General features: G+C 42.6%; 1 protein-coding gene across 7 annotated transcripts in view; it reads left to right on the forward strand.

The window, feature by feature from the left end:
- The window catches only part of pak5 (p21 protein (Cdc42/Rac)-activated kinase 5), a 47,814-nt gene that overhangs the window by 19,859 nt on the left and 5,657 nt on the right, over window positions 1–22,298 (forward strand). For all 7 annotated transcript variants that reach the window (XM_067418411.1, XM_067418410.1, XM_067418412.1 and 4 more), the window contains 4 exons: window positions 11,205–11,990; window positions 16,269–16,709; window positions 18,836–18,969; window positions 21,806–21,932. In XM_067418411.1, the coding sequence (XP_067274512.1) occupies window positions 11,205–11,990; window positions 16,269–16,709; window positions 18,836–18,969; window positions 21,806–21,932 (1,488 nt within the window). The remainder of the gene's footprint in view (window positions 1–11,204; window positions 11,991–16,268; window positions 16,710–18,835; window positions 18,970–21,805; window positions 21,933–22,298) is intronic.

The raw sequence follows: 22,298 nt of genomic DNA on the forward strand, positions 1-22,298 counted from the left end.
GACCTCATCGCTCATTAAGCTGCGTATGGAAGAGTGCAGCAGACACTGAACACATCTCACGAGCACTTTAGTTTAGGGTTCAGTTATTAACTATTAACTAGTGTCTTATGATCATTCATATTACTATGATATTGTCTGTTTATGAGCACTTATAAAGCTCATATTAATGCCTTATTCTGCATGAGCTTATCCTACATCCCTTAATCCGACCCCAATACCTAAACTTAAACGCTACAAAAACTACCTTACTAACTATTAATAAGAGTTCACTGAGGCAGAAGGCGGAGTTATAGTTATTATGTGTTTTAAAGTGTTGCCAAACACTTGTGTGTGTGTGTGTGTGTGTGTGTGTGTGTTAGTCTGTTTTGAGTTTAATCTGTAACTGAGACCGCTGTTCTACTTTACGCAGTAAATGAAGTTCAGGTTACCTGTAAGCTCACATAAAGCGATGTACGGTTTATAGTGATTGATTATAAAAGTATTTATTTATATTTAATATAAAATGTCGGCCAGCTGTAATCTGATTAATGTGACGATAGTTCAGATATTATAAACACACATCAGGATCATCGGCTAACTGTGCTACAGATAAACCTGACTAATATAGCATTACTCGCATTGCTTCTACTGTAGTTTATTGTGTGTGTGTGTGTGTGTGTGTGTGTGTGTGTGTGTGTGTGTGTTGTGTGTGTGTGTGTGTGTGTGGTGTGTGTTTGACGTCAATGCAGATATAATGCATGCTTGTGATTGGACGCGGCTCGGAGTTTCTGTGTCGTCATTGGCCGACTGTCCGATCCGCAGAAACAGCACTGGAGCAGCAGTGTCATTAATCACTCTCCCACACACACACACGTACACACACGTACACACACGCACACACACGCGTTTGTTTTTGTGAAATGTAGGGACTCTCCATAGGCGTAATGGTTTTTATACTGTACTAACCGTATTTTCTATCCCCTTACACTGCCCCTAAACCTACACATCACACACACACACACACACACACACACACACACACACACACACACACACACACACACACACACACACACACACACACACACACACACACACACACACACACACACACACACACACACACTGCCCCTAAACCTACCCCCATCATCAGTGCTGTCACTCTAAGGTATTAAACCGAAGAGGTGCTGCTGTGCCTTTAATGTGCCACTTCACACTCTTATGCTGCGTTCACACCGCACGCGAATGACGCGATTCGCGCGAGTGATTTACATGTTAAGTCAATGCAGAGACGCGAATAGGCTTTCTGCGGCGCGATTCGCGCGAATGAGGCGGCGCGAATGGCGCGATTCGCGCGAATGAAGCGGCAATGATCACGCGAATTGAGCGTTTTGAACGCGTGATTCGCGCGAACCGCGCGAAACACGCGAATCGCTCAAGTTGAAAAATCTGAACTTTGGCGGATATTCGCGCCGCGTTAACCAATGAGGAGCCTGCTTACTGGGATGGGAAACCCATAGGGGAACCCCGAGGCCAGAGTAATTTAAAAATACTACTCTATTGTGTCACAAAATGTACTTTTAATAGTTTTTCAGGCGAGAATGTAGTTGTTTAAAGCTCAAATATGTGATTTATTTATTAAGAGAGCTCCTATTTGAAAATTTGATCTGGTGTTTTCGGAGGTGTGAGACCCAGGCGATCACCGGAGCTCAGCGCTCATCAACCCCGGTGAGAGCAGCCTTAACTCGGATAGCCCTTCTGCCGACTGCCGCTGCTGGCAGAACCCACTCCCATGACACGAATTCGCGTCTGTTGTGTAGTGAATGTCACACGCGAATGAGCACTTTTTGTATAAAAAAACACAGATTTGAGCATTAAACAACAATATTATCGCCTGAAAAAGTCTTCAAACTACGTTTTGTCACACATTAACAGTAGTATTTTTTACAGAAAAGAAGTCAAGTGACCCAGTCAAAATGACTAGCAGAACCCCCTCCCATGGCGCGAATTCGCGTCTGTTGTGTAGTGAATGTCACACGCGAATGAAGCGAATTTGACGCGCGAATGAAGCGAATGGATTCAAAATGTTCACGCGTCCAACTTCGCGCGAATAGCGCGATTTATTCGCGTCATTCGCGTGCGGTGTGAACGCAGCATTAGAGTACTCATATGTGCCATTCAGGGGTGAGTGAGGTGCAAAGATGAGCCTTTTCCCTTTTGTACCTCAGGGTATCGCCCCAGTGACAGCACTGTACCTTTTTTCTGAGAGTGCAGGAAACATTCTTCATTTTTACTTTCTCATAAAAACTCCTCCTGTGTGATTTATAAGCCTTTTGTAAAGTGGGGCCATGGGTAATGTCCTCATATTTCACCCTCTCCTGTAATACCTGTGTCATACCCATGGCATTACACACATTTGTGTCCTCATATGTCACAAAAACATGCCCACACACACACACACACACACACACACACACACACACACACACACACACACACACACACACATACATACACACACACACACACACACACACACACACACACACACACACACACACACACACACACACACACACACACACACACAGACACACACACACACACACTCTTCATTAAGCTCAAGGTTAACTCTCCGCTTATCTTCGCTCTCTCCGCACCTTTACCGCCGGATCTGTTACAGCTTATCTCCGCACAGCAGAGCGGCTGAAATATGGCTCTGTCATCAGCGCTAATGCTAACAGCACCGGCGCTAGCGTCTCATTCGGAGATACGACACGTCATTAACCTCCAGAACACACACTCTCACACACACACACACACACACCTGCAGTTTACTTAATTAAAAATATAAGATTTCCCCTCTTTTTCACAGAGCATTAGCTGTTAGTCTGCTTCTGTCTGTCGTGTCAGTCGTGATGTTTTTATTCTCGTTGTTCGGCTCAGTTTGTGTGGCGAGCGTAACGTTTGAAAGCAGCTTCACACACCCCAAAAAATGCTCTGATGCTGATTTCTGTCTCGTTTCCAGTCCAAATATCTAACAATTCTTAAATCAAGATGCATTTACTAGATCAGTAAAACCACATCAGATATTTTTCCTTGTTTTATTGAAAATAAAATCTAAATGAAGAGAATTTGCCTTTTTTAAGCAAAAACTCTCCTCATTTAGATATAATTTTAACAAAACAAGGAAAAACATCGTTTTACTGATCTAGTAAATCAATCAGTCATCTTTATTTCTATCGCTCTTCTCCAGCGCCGATTGTGTCAGAGCAGCTTCAGTGTTAAACAGGACAATACTGCAGCAGAATTAGATTTGGCTGTACAGTCGTTCTGGAGTAAACAGTGATGTTATCAGCTTATTTTAATTTATCAGAGAGAGACAATTCTGCAAAAATGCATCTTGATTTGAGAATTGTCAGATATTTAGACTAGAAACAAGACAATAATACTGAGTAAGAGGAGCAGTTTTTGCAGTGTTCATTTGTTCTTGTTTGTGAAGCGATTCGCTCGATAAGCGGCTCAATAGAACAGCGTGATGTCACTTTCATGACGAATTTCTTACGCCACAAGCTTATTTCCATAATCGCACATGTACACACTGCCAAAAAATGCTTCCTCTAGCGTCAGTCCCTTGAGTCGGAGGAGTGAGGTTTACGTTGGCCTCCGTTATAGTGGCAGTGGATTGGGCTGTAGGCGGGGTTTGACTCCGGACCTCCTTCTGGAAATGCTCTCGTAGGTTAGTAATGTAACCATGGGTCCCTGAGAAGGGGAATAAGGCACTGCATCTCCCCTTTACACACTGGTTACAGCGGTAGGGAAGGCATAGGCTGTCGCTGGCCAATGTTTTTATCGCGTTTGGACACGTGCTTCAGACACCGGTCGCGCTGGAGGCCTTCCCCAAAGCGTCCTAGGATGCGGTGTCTCATTCCCCCTCTCAGGGAACCATGGTTACATTAGTAACGGAGACATTTTTAGTCCGTATAATGACAGTCAGCGGCTCTGGTGTTGTTTGGTTCCCAGAATCTTTTGTGTTTCACAGAATAAGGAGAGTTTGAACGACAGTAAATGATGACAGAACAATGATTTCTGGGTGAAGGACACTTTTTCCCGTTAATGACATCTGCACTGTTGAGTTATTTAAATTTTCTTTAAATTTCTATTTATTTTATTTTATGCAAACCCAATTAAACCATCCGTTCTGGTCAGAAAGCGTGTCCCTTGACAGATACGTCCACAGTGTAATGCCTCCTTAAAGACACAGTACTCTAATTAACCCTAACATACATACACATTTCGTGTAAAACAGTTTTTAATTCATTTTTCTTTTGTTTTATATCAGTATCTTTTATTTTAGCATTATTTTTATTTTCGATATACCTCTTCTAACACCCATCTGTCTGCATGACAATAATACTTCAAACTCTCTGTCCAGGTTTTCTCAAGCCATGTGTTTTTTAATCTAGTTATCATATTTCTGTACTGTTGGCGTTTGTGTCTGATTTCTGCGCGAGGTTACCGCGATGTTAGCGGCTGTTTGAGAGGTGTTAGGCCTGCGATCACATTGTCTTCAGATGGACTCTGCTCAGTGAATGAGCTCAGAGACGCCCGTATTAAAGAGATGGATGGCACTCGCTGTAATGCTCCTGTCCGCCAGATTTATTCCCTCTTCCTCTTCTGAAGGAGTGTGAGCTTTATTAGCTCCTCTGTTTCTCTTAACCTCTCCATCTGTTCCAGCACTTCAGGTCTGCCAAAAACAGCACACATCTGAACATGTTCTGTTCATGCTCATTTAATCTGTAAATGGTTTTACCTTTAATCCGATTCGATTTTAGGTCGAGGATGTGAAACTGATCTGTGGATTCTTGTGGTTATATTGAGCTTTAATATAGGCCTTAATCTGAAACGGCTCAGATCTCCTTCTGCCCTCAGCTGGTCTCATGTTCTGTGTAATAGATTGCGTCTTTCACATGGACCAACACGGAGATGCTTTAGTTTATCTCAATACTAAACAAATCAACCAAAAGGGTTTTACAGCACTGCATATCTAGTCTAAATATCTAAAAATCAAGATGCATTTACTAGATCAGTAAATTGACAAGATATTTGGACTGGAAACAAGACAAAAATACTAAATAAGAAGAGCATTTTTGCAGTGAGCATTAAAGGTGCAGTGTGTAGCTAGTCTAGTAAATATTTCTTGTTTTAAGAATTTGTAGATGTTTGGACTAGAAACAAGACAGAAATACTAAGAAGTAAGAAGAGCATTTTTTTCAGTGTAGAGAGCGCTAGTCACTTCTCTATGTGCTTCGAAAGGGAGGGGCCAGCGTTTGACGGTTGCAATTCACAGCCTCACCATTAGATGCCGCTAAACTGAACACACTGCCCCTTTAAGGCGGATCTTACAGGCGTTTCACAGCATGAAGAGCCAAACTAAACGAGGACAGAGCGTTTTACTGCAGAGGCAGGTCAAGATCACTGCGGCACACACCACAGCCCTCTTTAATGTTAATCGTTTAAAGAGGTCAAGGACTGGCTTTTTATATTTTTACATTCTGTTGTGTGTGGCCAACTTATCCCGCTCGTGTGTTTTTTACATTAAAGGACAGCTCCGGTGAGAAATGCCCCTCGGGGTGATTAACAGATGGTCAGCGAGTAGATCGTTCTCTCGGATGCGTTTCATGATATCGAATGTAAAGAGTTTTATCTCTAAACACAGATTAGCTTATAACGCTAGTCTATGGGGCACAGGGTAGTGAAATTAAACCGCTAGTTAATACCACTAACAAGACTCAACATAGCCTCACACTAACACGGCAGCATAATGAGGGTCCCTACATGCAGACCGAAGCATTGAGAACTTGTTAGAGTACAAACGGTTTAATAAGAAGATACTTTATAAAGACAGTCACAGACGGCAGCCATCTTGGAGAACAGTCTCGACGAGTCGAGCGACGAACGCTGTGCTAAGAGATGAACTGTGACTTGGACTCTCATATGGTCTGTTGTTTCCGGAAGAAAGCACTGAACGCAACAGAGAAAATAAATAAATAAAAATAAAAATATCCATTTAATTCCATTTCACAAACTTAATTCCTGTCGACCAGCTCACTCAGCACAGCGCTCGTCGCTCGACTCGTCGGAAACACAAATGCATCCACTGTTACCTTAATGCTGGGTTATGTGGGAAGCTGAACAAGCTGATCTCACACACACACACACACACACACACACACACACACACACACACACACACACACACATACACACACACACACACACACACACACTGCCCCTAAACCTACCCATCTCAGGAAACATTCTGCATTTTTACTTTCTCATAAAAACTCCTCCTGTGTGATTTATAAGCCTTTTGTAAAGTGGGGCCATGGGTAATGTCCTCATATTTCACCCTCTCCTGTAATACCTGTGTCATACCCATGGCATTATACACATTTGGGTCCTCATATGTCACACACACACACACACACACACACACACACACACACACACACACACACACACACACACACGCACTAACACACACCTACTCACACTTCTTTAGTGACATTGTTGATCTTGTGTCTAAATCTAAAAACACAACACCAGCGCCACCGACTGCTCCCATTACCCAAACAAATCTCGTGTGTGTGTGTGTGTGTGTGTGTGTGTGTGCGCCCCCCCCCCCCATACAGTAGCAGTGACTCTAGAATACGCATGATTGCACCTTTGTCTTCATCAGTAAAGGTTTCTCCCGGTGTTGTGAAGCGGCGTCTCTGAGTGTGTTAGTGTGTCGGTGGAAGAGTGTGATCTGAACCTGCACTGAAGAAAACGCTCTTCTTACTCAGTCATTTTTCCTGTTTCTGGTCTAAATATCTAATAATTGTTAAATCAAGATGCATTTACTAGATCAGTAAAACGACATGAGATATTTTTTCTTGTTTTCTTATAAAATGAAGAAGCCTTTTGTCAGCGTGTGGAGAGGGGAAGCTGGGCCTTCAGCTCAGGCCACTCATATTTGTGGGTGTGTTTGAGAGTTTTATTCTGCCGTGAGTCACGACGCAGCTGTGTAATGCGCTTAAGCGGATGAGATGAGCAATGATTTATTCTGGCTCGTGAGCGCACTGCTGCCAAACGTCTTCTGGTCGCACTCCCACTGAGGTTTGACTCAAATACTCTGTGGTTTCCTAACCCCTTTAACTCGAAGACCTCCTCTTCTCTGAGTCGATACTGCGGGTTATCAATGCTCGGACTGAGATTCAGAGATCACTGAAAGTCAGTGTATTTATTTCAGTCTGAGCTTAAGCCGGATCTCAATCAAACACCCAAACTGTCTGCACTTGTTCTTAATCGGGTTTTATTGCTGGAAGTGTGTTGTGTTGTAATTGTTGTTTTATGTGTTTAATTTAATTTTGTGTTTTGTGATACCCAGAACTCTCGAATATTCTGCTCTAATCTGACCTCTGACCTGTGCGGTGTCCAGAATAATAATCCTCCACTGTGTGTTAATAGGCCAGAGGAGAACTGAGTCTGGTTTCTCTAAGGTTTATTTTTCTCCATCATGCCCTGATGGAGTTTCGGTTCCTTTGGTCGCCTTTGGCTTGGCTTGCTATCGCAATATCAATATTTCAATATCTATCTCAATGTGATTTTATTCCCTGGTTAAATAAAAGTATAAAAAAGAAAAAAAGAAAGGTCCACTGCCCCCACATTATTTTTTTTAAACAAAAGAAATTCAGGATATATTGACCATCAGTGTTGTTTTTTTGCCCACATGCACTGCAGCCGTTCTTTACAGCGTAAGCCCTATTCCGAGTTTGTCGTGAGGTCGTGACGTATTTTCATCAGTCAGAAGGTCAGAATTGTTCTCCCACCACCCGCGCACAAATCCCCGTCGGAAATACACACTGTGTTTAGACACAAGGTCGTGTGGGGATTTAATTACCGTCCGAATCCACATCTCTAAGTTTTCAAGAAAAGATTGCTAAAAAATGAACTGTTTGTATCCTTTTTGACCCCTGCGGAGCACCGTATCACTGCCTTCCCCTGTAATTAGGATGCAGCCTACACTCCCTAAAATGAAGTAAAAAAAAGTATTTACAAGAATAAACTTTCATCAACGCTCAAAAGAGAAAGAGAAGAAAAATACGTAAACATCTGAAATGAGGCGTTATTACGGCAGTAATTAACGTTATACAGTAGGGATGTCCCGATCTGATCACGTGATTTCAGACTCGATCGGAATCAGACGTTACCTCCCGATCAGGACTCGGATATATATGTATATTCTCATTATTATATAACACATTAATAGTTATGCAGTGGCAGAGTTAGACAAATTTGGAGCATTTCCGCTCATTTCCACGTTTTTAAAATTACATCTTTCTATTTTTAAACAGGAGATTTAAATAAATAAAAATAATATTTTTCTATTATTAAATTAAATATGATTTTATTCGTATTATTCCAAGCGTATGACATTTTCAAAGCAGACGATCATTTCTCTGAGCACGTGAGCAGGTTCACAGCTGCGCATGATCACAAAACTCGCTGCTCCACCGGGAATAAATCCCCATCCCAATGTTTATCACTGAGGTGGCTTGAAAATTAATATATACGGACGTCCACATGAGAAACACTTACTGTCTGAATAGAAGTTCTCACTCTGCTCAGTTATACAGTACAATAAGCACAACTTCAACCTGCCATACCGAACAACACCACAGGGAGATGACCGCATATAACTACTATACGGATCCATTCATAATTAATCATCTCTACAATACAAATGAAAAATAAAATAATTCTGAATGTATGGAAACGTAGCCCTCTGAAGTTATCCGATGTCTAATAGTTCCTCTGTCAGAGCGAGTAATAATATCTGGAGCTGATGCACATAAGCACCACTGATCCTCACAAACCTCTCCAAAACACACTTCTTCAGCAAGCATCCCATATAAAACACTCACAGTACATTCATTTGGACAACTACGTGAACATACGGAACTGCGTTCATGCAGAAATATGATGTTATAGCGGTCAGTGAGCCGAGAGCGCGGTTCGTTTGGGCATCAGTAATAACTTACCCTAACCATATAATGTTAGACTCCTGCGTGTCACGGCAATCGCCTTTACCTTCATTACAACCGCCATCCTTTAGAACCTTTTAGCAGCTCTGGTTCTCCTTTTAGCGGCTCTGGTTCTCCTTTTAGCAGCTCTGGTTCTGCTTTTAGCGGCTCTGGTTCTCCTTTTAGCGGCTCTGGTTCTCCTTTTAGCGGCTCTGGTTCTCCTTTTAGCGGCTCTGGTTCTCCTTTTAGCGACTCTGGTTCTCCTTTTAGCGGCTCTGGTTCTCCTTTTAGCGGCTCTGGTTCTCCTTTTAGCGGCTCTGGTTCTCCTTTTAGCGGCTCTGGTTCTCCTTTTAGCGGCTCTGGTTCTCCTTTTAGCGGCTCTGGTTCTCCTTTTAGCGGCTTTGGTTCTCCTTTTAGCGGCTCTGGTTCTCCTTTTAGCGGCTCTGGTTCTCCTTTTAGCGACTCTGGTTCTCCTTTTAGCGGCTCTGGTTCTCCTTTTAGCGACTCTGGTTCTCCTTTTAGCGGCTCTGGTTCTCCTTTTAGCGACTCTGGTTCTCCTTTTAGCGGCTCTGGTTCTCCTTTTAGCGGCTCTGGTTCTCCTTTTAGCGACTCTGGTTCTCCTTTTAGCGACTCTGGTTCTCCTTTTAGCGGCTCTGGTTCTCCTTTTAGCGGCTCTGGTTCTCCTTTTAGCGGCTCTGGTTCTCCTTTTAGCGGCTCTGGTTCTCCTTTTAGCGGCTCTGGTTCTCCTTTTAGCGGCTCTGGTTCTCCTTTTAGCGGCTCTGGTTCTCCTTTTAGCGGCTCTGGTTCTCCTTTTAGCGGCTCTGGTTCTCCTTTTAGCGGCTCTGGTTCTCCTTTTAGCGGCTCTGGTTCTCCTTTTAGCGGCTCTGGTTCTCCTTTTAGCGGCTCTGGTTCTCCTTTTAGCGGCTCTGGTTCTCCTTTTAGCGGCTCTGGTTCTCCTTTTAGCGGCTCTGGTTCTCCTTTTAGCGGCTCTGGTTCTCCTTTTAGCGGCTCTGGTTCTCCTTTTAGCGGCTCTGGTTCTCCTTTTAGCGACTCTGGTTCTCCTTTTAGCGGCTCTGGTTCTCCTTTTAGCGGCTCTGGTTCTCCTTTTAGCGGCTCTGGTTCTCCTTTTAGCGGCTCTGGTTCTCCTTTTAGCGGCTCTGGTTCTCCTTTTAGCGGCTCTGGTTCTCCTTTTAGCGGCTCTGGTTCTCCTTTTAGCGGCTCTGGTTCTCCTTTTAGCGGCTCTGGTTCTCCTTTTAGCGGCTCTGGTTCTCCTTTTAGCGGCTCTGGTTCTCCTTTTAGCGGCTCTGGTTCTCCTTTTAGCAGCTCTGGTTCTCCTTTTAGCAGCTCTGGTTCTCCTTTTAGCGGCTCTGGTTCTCCTTTTAGCGGCTCTGGTTGTCTTTATCCGACTGAAATGTGTAACGCGAGTTTGGGTGTTTTGAGCCAGAAGTCTCCTTAGTCTGTATTTCACAAAGAACGATTGGAAACGATTAGATTAGGCTGCTCCAAATCCAAAACTATCACAGAATACGTATGAGAGAGGTGGTTCTTTATTGTAATTTATATTTTTTAATTTATGTAATTTATCTTTTATTATTTAACATATTGATAATAAAATGAATGAATTATATATTCAAATCAATTGTAAATGATCTTGCGGCCCACCAGGAGGATCACCGCACCGCAGAAAATGCTCTTCTTACTCAGTATTTCTGTCGTGTTTCTAATCAAAATATCTAAAAATTCTTACATAAAGAAATATTTACTAGACAAGTTAAAATTATTGTCTTTTTTTGGGAAAAAATAACTAAAAAGGAAGACAATAGAATAAGATAAATAATCTGCCAATGGGGTGAGAGAAATAATCTTGTTTTCTGTTTGAATTAAGATTATTTTTCTCACCCCATTGGCAGATTATTTATCTTATTTTAAGCAAAAACTCTCTTCATTTTTCCCCAAAATAAGACATTAATTTTTAATTTTTTCTTAATGTAAGAATTGTTAGATATTCTGACTAGAAAGACAAAATACTGAGTAAGAAAAGCATTTTTTGGCTTGTTTTAAAGCAAAAACTCATTTAGATTTTATTTTTAATAAACCTAGGGAAAATATGGTGTCTCAGCTCGGACTCCCGCTGACTCTCCTGCCTTCTCTTTGCAGACTATTGTGCGCGGGAGTCGTCCGCCGAAGGACTCGTCCATTAACGGCCTGCTGGAGGAGTTCGACAGCATCTCCGTGACTCGCTCCAACTCCCTGAGGAAGGAGAGTCCGCCCGGAGCTGCTCGATCCGGCGGGAGCAAACCCGGTGCTGGCGCTCCGGAGGAAAACGGCTTCGGCTATTACGGCCGATACTCCTGCGATCTGGACAGCAGTAAAGACTTCCCTCTGGATCCGTACCGCGTCCATGACGGAGAATGGGCGGTGGGTCGGCATTCCCGCTTCTCCCTCAGGCAGAACGGCCATCCCATCCGGAGCCCCTTCTATCCCGACGCCATGCCGCAGAAGTCCTCCGACTACGCCAAAATGCCTCCGGATTACCACGCATACCTGGAGAGCAAGATGCGGCTGTCCTCCGACGAGATGGCCATGGGCCGCAGGGATTATTACCGGGCTTCTCTGGGCGGATCCAGCCAGGATTACAGGGAGCATCCGCTGGGAACGCCATCTCGAGTCTCCATCCACAGCGATCACATGGCCTATCCGGACGGAGACTGGGGATACGGAGCGGGAATAAGGGAGGACTTCGATAAAAGGCCCAAGTCTTCGTACATCGGTCAGACGAGCCCTCAGCCGGCCATCCGACAGCGCTCCCGATCCGGATCCGGCCTCCAGGAGCCCAGCGTTCCCTACGGGATCAGCGCGTTTAAAGCGGCTCCGCAGGGATCCTACAGCTCATACACCTACCCCAGACTGTCAGAAAACACCGCCTCAATCGCCATCAGCAAGGTGAGCTACTCGTGAACAGCTTCACCGCAAAACATGCTCTTCTTCTTTAGTATTTCTGTCTTGTTTCTAGTCTAAATATCTAAATATTCTGAAATCAAGATGCATTTACTAGATCAGTAAAACGACATGAGATATTTTACGACTTTGAGAAAAATCAAGGTTTTGCTTAAAACAGGCCAAATGATCTGCCAATGGGGTGAGAAAAATAATCTGATTTCTGTTCGGAAACAAGAAACAAGATTTCAGTCAGAAATCAGATTATTTCTCTCACCCCATCGGCAGATCATTTTGCCTGTTTTAAGCACAAACTCTCTTTGATTTAATTTTCAACAAAACAAGAAAAAATATCTTGTCATTTTACTGATCTAGTAAATGCATCTTGATTTTAGGATTTTTTTGATATTTAGACTGGAAAGACAAAAATACTGAGTAAGAGGAGTGTGTGTTCTACTGATGACGTGTCCGCAGGCCTGTGGGTCTCCAGACTTACCTTCTGTAGCGCTTTATACAATACTTCAAATATTCAAGTATCAAAGCAGCTTCACGGTATCGTTCAGAATCAATAATGCAAACGCCGTCAGATGTGATTCAGATTGTGCGCTACAGAAGAGTTCAGGGTTAGTTCTGGAAGCCTAACCTTTAGGGCTGGTTCAGATCCGACTGGAACCTGATCTGGTGTTTGTCCACACTGTGTATCGCAGCGGATCTGAAGTGTGTGTCCATGCAGCTCTTGTGGTATCCGGATGATCTGCAGTGGTTTCTGTGGTTGTGTTGGTCCGCCAAACCCCGCAGCACAGAGGTTGAGTTATTCACAGCGAGGCAGAACCGCAAAGGCTTTATTCTGCGCCGCCGTCTCCGCCGGGTCGCCGTCATATATCATTTCTGCTCCACTGGCTCCGTGCAACAACACACCGCAAAAAAGGCTCTTCTTAGTTAATATTTTTTATATTTATATGAAATGATCTGCCAATGGGGTGAGAAAAATAATCTTATTTCTGTTTGGAAAAAAGAAACGAGATTTCAGTCAGAAATAAGATTATAGTTCTCACCCCATCGGCAGATCATTTTGCCTGTTTTAAGCAAAAACTCACTTTGATATTTTTTCCCAGAAAACAAGCACAAATATCTCGTGTCGTTTCACTGATCTAGTAAATGCATCTTGATTTAAGGATATTTATATATTTGGACTGGAAACGAGACAAAAATCCTAAAGAAGAAGAGCGTTTGCAGTGTTGGCGTAAAAGGCTTTGCTCAAACAGCAGAAATGGCTAATCTTACAGCTTTTCTGATGCTTTTACATGGCATCAGTGAGCAGTTGGCGCTGAGTAAAGGCCTTATTGTTCCCGATGTGAGCTTCCCAGAATTATAGATGTCAGTGAGGTTGTGTCCGGCTCGCCTCAGGCCGCTTTATCTCCAGCGCTGCGGAGCAATGATGGATCTCGTGTCAGTTCTTAATCTACTCTCCGTGAAAAGAGCGGAGACACGGATTACTGATGAGAGCGGCGCAGGAATCAATTAATGCAACCGCAGCAATCTCCCAGATCACCGCAGCTCCGGCAGACCTTCAGTCGAACACTCGATGAGCTGCTCATTCACTCATAATCACTGGGAAGACTTCAGCGCGCTCAACAACTGCACCGCAACACACACTCTCATTTCCAGTCCAAATATATAAATATTCTTAAATCAAGATGCATTTACTAGATCAGTGAAACCACATGAGATCATTTTGCTTGTTTGGTTAAAAAATAACCTCAAAATGAGTTTGTGCTTAAAACAGGCCAAATGATCTGCCAATGGGGGGAGAAAATAATCTGATTTCTGACAAGTTGATTTTTCTAATTTCATAACGTTAAGGATTAATTGTCATTTGCTGTGTTTTCACCAATGAGCATTCAGTGTAAATGTGTCAGGATGATAATAACGGCCTGTGTTTCGCGGTCAGGGTTGCGTTAGGGAGCGAGCCACACTGCAAATGCTCTTCTTATGAAGTTTTTTTTTTGTTTCTAGTCAAAATATCAAACAATTCTTAAACCAAGATGCATTTGAGATATTTTTTTCTTGTTTTCTGGGGGAAAAAATCAAAATGAAGTGAGTTTTTGTTTAAAACAGGCCAAATGATCTGCCAATGGGGTGAGAAAAATAATCTGATTTCTGATTGAAATCTTGTTTCTTGTTTCCGATCAGAAATCAGATTATTTTTCTCCCCCCATTGGCAGATCATTTGGCCTGTTTTAACCAAAAACTCATTCAGATTTTATTTCCAACCAAACAAATATCTTCTATCGTTCTACTGATCTAGCAGTAAGAGTATTTATATGTTTAGAGTAAAGCGAGACTGAACGAGTGAGCCTGTTTTGCGGGTCCTGATGTGAGCGAGCGGTTCAGGGACTCTTCTCCGGTACGGAGTGTGTGGTTTTCCAGCATGTTCAGCACATTCAGGCTCGACTCCCATCCGTCTCGGCTCGCCGGCCCCATAATGAACCTTTTCTTTCACATTCAGCTCGACTCGGTCACTTTCAGCGAGCGCTGGGAACGGCAGGCCGACAGCTCTGGGATTTGGGACCTCGGGCACGCTCGCACTCATTGTGATGAACTGATGTTGTGGCTCCTTCCTTTTCTGCAGGCCTTGCATAAAAGCCACGCCGTGCTGTTCCACCACAGAATTCAATTTCACACTCCAGTTGGGTTGTTGATTACGCTGCCAAATTCAGATTAATGTGCATTTAACGAACATGGATCAGCCAGCGGTGCCGGTGGGGTCTCGGGCCTTCTGCGGCCCATAAGCACCGGCGCCGGGATGATTGATTAAACGAGTCCGCGGCGTAATTACACGGATTGCTCATCACGAGCCGGTTAGAAGACGATCCGTGTCGTGTCATCTTTCTGTGTTTTGGGAATAATTCAATCTGCCGCCCACTGTGACCTGCAGAACTCAGTCTCTGACGCGCGGGAATCTCCTGCTTTATATCAGCATCACATGCAAAACAGGCTCTTCTTTCATAGCATCCTGTTTCCAGTCCAGATATCTAAATATTCTTAAATCAAGATGCATTTACTAGATCAGTAAAACAACAAGATATTTTTTCTCGTTTTCTGAGGAAAAAATATCAAAATGAAGTGATATAAAAATCTCTGAAAACAGGCAAAATGATCAGCCAATGGGGTGAGAATAATAATCTGATTTCTGATTGAAATCTCGTTTCGTGTTTCCTAAACAGAAATCAGATTATTTTTCTCACCCCATTGGCAGATCATTTTGCCTGTTTTAAGCACAAACACACTTCATTTAGATTTTATTTTCAACAAAACAAGGAAAAATATCTCATGTCGTTTTACTGATCTAGTAAATGCATCTTGATTTAAGATTCGTTAGATATTTGGACTGGAAAACAAGAAAAAAACACTATAAAAGAAAAGAAAAGCATTTTTTGAGGTGTAGAATCGTTTGTATTATAAATGTCTTTACTGTGACTTTTGATCCGTTTGATGCATCCTTGATGAATATATATATATATATTACTTACCCCAAATGTTTTAATAGTAGTGCATAGATATCATCAAAAATATGAAGTGTTTTTTCAAACGAAGTGTTTTAATACTGAATGAGAATGTTTGTTTGTTGGATGCACTGAAAAAAAAATCTTATTTAGTATTATTTATTTTTTCCAGTCCAAATATCTAAAAATTCTTAAATCAAGATATTTTTTTGTTTTGTTAAAAATTAAATCAAAATTATTTTTTCTTAAAACAGGCAAAATGATCTGCCAATGGGGTGAGAACAATAATCTTATTTCCTTCCCGAATATCAAATACACTGCAAAAAATGCTCTTCTCACTCAGTATTTCTGTCTTGTTTCTAGTCCAAACATCTACAAATTCTTAAAACAAGAAGTATTTACTAGACAAGCAAAAGTAATTGTCTTGTTTTGGGAAAAAAATAACTCATAATGAAGAGAGTTTTTGCTTAAAATAAGATAAATAATCTGCCAATGGGGTGAGAAAAATAATCTTGTTTTAAGATGGCAGATTATTTATCTTATTTTAAGCAAAAACTCTCTTCATTTTGAGTTATTTTCCCAAAACAAGACAATTACTTTTGCTTGTCAAGTAAATACTTCTTGTTCTAAGAATTTTTAGATGTTTGGACTGGAAACAAGACAAAAATACTGAGTGAGAAGAGCATTTTCTGCAGTGATAAATGAGCGGTAATGAGGAATCATGAGTGTATATGAGTTTGCTTTATTCACTGCTAACGTGTCTGGTTTGAATGAACAGGGCGAGTTTGAGCGAGGGTCTCCGCAGGGGCGGGGGGGCGAGGCGTACCCACGAATGCCCCTCAAACTACCTCAAAACCACGGCAAACCGGCTTACCCGTCCGGGCTCCAGCATCCTCCGACCTTCCACTTCAAGCCCTCCCCGTACCAGCACCCTCCGTCCCAGCCCAGCCCGCCCTACACGCCGCAGCCCGCCTCGCCCTTCCCCAGCTGGGGCTCGGAGCCGCCGCCCGCACGGGTCTCTCATGAGCAGTTCCGGGCCGCGCTGCAGCTGGTGGTGAACCCGGCCGACCCGCGCCAGTACCTGGACAACTTCCTGAAGATCGGCGAGGGCTCGACGGGCATCGTGTGCATCGGCACCGAGAAGCAGAGCGGCAAACAGGTGGCGGTGAAGAAGATGGACCTGAGGAAGCAGCAGCGGCGAGAGCTTCTGTTCAACGAGGTGAGCGCTCATCTGCGATTACACGCTTTAAGGAACTCATCATGAGGCCGGTCTCGTGTGCCGTATATCGAGCGAATCGCTGCGCAAACAAGAACAAATGTACGCTGCAAAAATGCTCTTCTCAGTACTTAGTATTTGTGTCTTGTTTCTAGTCTAAATATCAAAACATTCTTACATTAAGAGACATTTACTAGACAAGCAAAAGTAATTGTCTTGTTTTGGGAAAAAATAACTCAAAATGAAGAGAGTTTTGCTTAAAATGAAGGGGGGGGGGGGGGGGGGGGGGGGTTAATGTAATGACGCAAATATCGTCAGTGTTCATCTGAGGAATGTTTGGCCAGAGGCTGAAGACTACCGCCAGCAGAGGGAGCCATTTCCACATGTTTTCATCTCGCGCATGTGGGGTGGAGATTAGGGCTGGGTTTCGATTCAAATTTCAAGAATCGATTCGATTCCGATTCTCAAGATCTTGAATCGATTATCATTATGTAATCCGATCCGATCTTCGAGATTTAGATAAGTGTTTTTGAAGAAAGCATTTTTTTCCAGCTGTTACCTGAATTACAGGACTGTAGTTATGCAACATATTGATACTATTATTATAGACATTCAACTGCAAATGAATGGAGTATTGATGGCCATAAAGAACAATCCCCCTTCCAGAGCTGTGCTGTCGCGCGCCGGCATGACAACGCAGCCATTACAACTTCCTTGGCAGTAAGAGCGCGCTGCAGTGGGAACGGCTGTTCTTCAGCGCGGTGACGGCGGTATAACGTTAGGCCGTGTGTCCACCAAAGCGTCTTTAGCCCGCTGAAAACTCCCCGCTGTGAGCGCTTGAGCGCGTTTTGGCAGGCAGCGGTTTCTCTCCTCAGTTGAGACTTGCTTGTTGTTATGATACGGAGAATCCTACTCGCTCAGCGCCTCGGTGCGCCCCAGGCGTTCTAAAAACGCGGCGCTCTCATTGAAAACAATTGAAAACGCCAGCCAGTATTCTCTGTCCGCGGCGTGTCTGGAGTTTTCAAAGCTGCCATGTTCGTTGTGTTAACGTCCTTCCACCTCGCGCGCATGCGTGAATTCAATGACACGGCAAATTTAAAATTCAATGTAGGCCTATTATTAACTCGATCCTCTGAGTTACGGATCGATCTTTAGAAATTAATATGAAAATCGATTCAGAATTGGTGAATGGATTTTTTCAACACAGCCCTAATGGAGATCACACTCTCGGCTCGGCTCAGGCATTCATGGAAACGGCGCGGCCGGCGGAGCAAAGCGAGTGTTGCAACTTCTCAAATTAATTTTCTATTAAAAGGCATGAACTGAAAACGCTCCAGACTGAACATGCGCTGAGAACGACTGCCGCGAGTGTGGTCGCGATTCCCTCTCCTCACCAGAGCTCATCAGCTCGTCACGGTGTGTGTAATCTGACTCCTGAAGCATTTGTGCTGACACTCCCTCAGCGGCTCACACACATCATATTAAACACACACGGTCAGTTTCTAATTTTAGTGTCTCTTCTCTAACTGAACTGATTTTATGAAGAACAAAATGGCGGTGGGAAAGTGATCCAGTGATCCAGTAGCGGTGTCTGTGGGCGTGGCCTCACAGGGCAGCGAAGCATTCTGGGAATTGTAGTCTTTCATCCCCATGAGGCAAAAATACCTTTTCTGTCTTTTCTCAGTCTAGAAGACACCAAATTCAGATTCATTAATGTAGTAATTTCACATTTCTACTACATTAATGACCCAGTTTAAATACAGATTCATCCTCCCAGCGCTGAAGAACCCCTTTAAGATAAATAATCGGCCAATGGGGTGAAAGAAATAAATAAAAAATTTGTTTGAATTAAGATTATTTTTCTCACCCCATTGGCAGATTATTTATCTTATTTCAAGCAAAAACTCTCTTCATTTAGAGTTATTTTCCCCAAAACAAGACAATTACTTTCGCTTGTCTAGTAAATGTTTCTTGTTTTAAGAAAGTTCAAATGTTCAGACTAGAAACAAGACAAAAATACTACATTTACATTTACATTTATGCATTTGACAGACGCTTTTATCCAAAGCCACACAGCATTCCAGGTACACATAAGTAAGAAAAGCCTTTTTCTGTGCGTGTGATCGCAGGTGGTCATCATGAGAGATTATCATCATGAGAATGTGGTCGACATGTACAACAGTTATCTGGTGGGCGATGAACTCTGGGTCGTGATGGAGTTCCTGGAGGGCGGAGCCTTGACTGACATCGTCACTCACACCAGGTATGAGGAGCCAATCAGAAACGCCGCTTTACACCCATTGGTTCCTTCTGTTTGAGGTCATCAAGATTCAGGAAGAGGAAATAATCAAGTAGCTTTCATTTGTGGAGGATTTCCTTTACTGATCGTACCACTGCAAATGCTCTTCTCCTTTAGTATTTCTGTCTCGTTTTCAGTCCAAATATCTAAATATTCTTAAATCAAGATGCATTTACTAGATCAGTAAAACGACATGAGAGATATTTTTGCTTGTTTTGTTAAAAAATAACCTCAAAATGAGTTTTTGCTTAAAACAGGCAAAATGATGGGGTGAGAAAAATAATCTGATTTCTGTTCGGAAACAAGAAACAAGATTTCAATCAGAAATCAGATTATTACTCTCACCCCATTGGCAGATCATTTTGCCTGTTTTAAGCAAAAACTCACTTCATTTAGATTTTATTTTCAACAATACACGAAAAATGATCTTATGTCGTTTTACTGATCTAATCTTGATTTAAGAATTGTTAAATATTTAGACTGGAAACCAGACAGAATTACTGAGTAAGAAGAGCATCATTGAGGAGAACCGTGTCATGAGAAGCTGTTTAACCCATTTCACAATCAGCTCTATTAGTGAAATATTAAACCCACTTCTCAAAGACTCTGATCAGCTGAGGGATGCAGAGGAGTCTGCTGGAGACAACAGTCCAGTGATGACTGATTATTGAGAAAGTGTGTGTTTTAAACTCGAGAAGCGCTGCTATAATTACAGTAATTGCTGTTGTTCGTCAGTTTGGTGTTGGGCTGTAATTGTACGCTTTCAGACACGCTTCCAGCACGGCCTTCATTAGTCTGAGGAGCTTTATCCGTCCTGCTTGAGGCGGTGATGGAGAGATGTGTGCTATAGACGGCACCCTTCATAGGGACTATCCTGAGCGACACGCGTGTGTCATGTGACTCGGATCATGTGACACGGCCTCATGTGAGCACACACGAAGATAAGGTTTAACTAGATTAAATATTTGTATTAATATTACCACACTGTGTTTATTAGACTTTACAACTCGGTTGTGATTTTTTTTTATTGAACAAAACAAAAACAAAAAATTAGATAAAACAGAGATGATAAGAGCTAACCCTTTACAGTTCACTGCTAGGTTTATAAAAAAATATATTTAAGTGTGCACTTTGCTTATTTAGTATTTTTGTCTTTTTTCTAGACAAAATATCTAAATATTCTTACATTTGGAAACATTTACTAGACAAGCAAAAGTAATTGTCTTGTTTTTGGGGGAAAATAACTCTAAATGAAGAGAGTTTTTGCTTAAAATAAGATAAATAATCTTGTTTTCTGTTTGAATTAAGATTATTTCTCTCACCCCATTGGCAGATTATTTATCTTATTTAAGCAAAAACTCTCTTCATTTAGAGTTATTTTCCCCAAAACAAGACAATTACTTTTGCTTGTCTAGTAAATGCATGTTTGGACTAGAAACAAGACAAAAATACTGAGTAAGAAAAGCATTTTTTGCGGTGTGTGTAAAGCGTGCATCTGGTTTTGGAGACAGAAGCGCCCTTCATGGAGTCCCGTCAGAGTAATTAGAAACAGGAATAACGTGTGTGTGTTAATGTTGAGGAGGAGCGAATGGCAGCGGGTTCAGCTTCAGTGCAGCCGCAGGCCAGACAGATGAGCATACGACAGCTGGGCCTCCATCACGCTCCACAGACGGTGTGTGTGTGTGTGTGTGCGTGTGTGTGTGTGTGTGCGCGTGTGTGTGTGTGTGCGCGTGTGTGTGTGTGCGTGTGTGTGTGCGTTCGTGTGTGTGCGTGTGTGTGTGCGTGTGTGTGTGCGTGTGTGCGTGTGTGTGCGTGTGTGTGTGTGTGTGTGTGTGTGTGTGTGTGCGTGTGTGTGTGTGTGTGTGCGTGTGCGCGTGTGTGTGCGTTCGTGTGTGTGCGTGTGTGTGTGCGTGTGTGTGTGCGTGTGTGTGTGCGCGTGTGTGTGTGCGCGCGTGTGCGTGTGTGTGCGATCAGGTTAGTTGCTCAGTGCTGAACCTGAGTCTGTGATAATAGATGCTTCTGGTTTAGACGAGCTAAAATTACACTGCAAAACAATTTCTTACTCAGTATTTCTGTCTTGTTTCTAGTCTAAGTATCTAAAAATTCTTACATTAAGAAACATTTACTAAACAAGCCAAAGTTATCTTGTTTTGGGGAAAATAACTCTAAATGAAGAGAATTGCTTAAAATAAGATAAATAATCTGCCAATGGGGTGAGAAAAATAATCTTAATTCAAACAGAAAACAAAATTATTTCTCTCACCCCATTGGCAGATCATTTTGCCTGTTTTAAGCAAAAACTCTTGATTTTGTTTTTATTTTTATTCAAGAAAATAAGAAAAACTATCTTCTGTCGTTTTACTTGTCTAGTAAAGGCATCTTGATTTAAGAAACAAGACAAATATACTGAGTAAGAAGAGCATTTTTTGCAGTGTAACACAATATTGATAAATCATGTAGAATAAACACTGCAATAAAAAATAAGAATTGTCCGTTTTGATTTCACGGTGACCTGTTTAATGGACAGCAGCTGGTATGTGCACACTTCTCATTAGATTTTGTAAAGATGTTTGGCACATGATAAGCGAGCAGATGCAGATGTGTGTGAATGAACACCGTGCCCAAACACGCTCTGAAACACGCAGTGCATATCTCAGCCGTTCAAAGGGGCAAAATGACGTACAATTTCTTGTTGATATTTCACTGATTCACACAATGAGACGAGGGGAATTTGAGTATACATTCAAACATTGAGATGTCCCGCAGATGTGAAGAGATTATCTGTGTGTTTGTTTCACAGGATGAATGAGGAGCAGATCGCCACCGTCTGTCTGTCGGTGTTGAAGGCGCTCTCGTACCTCCACACACAGGGCGTCATTCACCGGGACATCAAGAGCGACTCCATCCTGCTCACCAGTGACGGACGCGTGCGTATAATAGCATCTCAGTGCATGCAGGCGTGAGGATTCCTCCTTCACATGAATACATGTGTTTATTATGAGGACAGAAGAAGTGATCAGGCATAATAGTATAAAGGTATAATAGCATCTCAACCAGAGCTGGACAGTCCCTCAGCTCATCTCCTCGAGTCCTGTCCTGAAGTTCACTGTTTGAGTCTCTGTGCTTTACTGGAGTATTATTCTTTCTGTAATCTTCTGACTTTAACTTCACTCCATCTGAAAGACAAATATCGTCCTCTTTACTCCACTACATTTCTATCAAGGTCCTCGAAGTGGAAAGTCGTTTCTGTCGCAGCTTTGAAAGTCAGTGATGATTTTTTTCTTCTTTAAAAG

Source organism: Pseudorasbora parva, chromosome 15 (genome assembly GCF_024679245.1).
Source record: "Pseudorasbora parva isolate DD20220531a chromosome 15, ASM2467924v1, whole genome shotgun sequence".
NCBI lineage: Eukaryota > Metazoa > Chordata > Actinopteri > Cypriniformes > Gobionidae > Pseudorasbora > Pseudorasbora parva.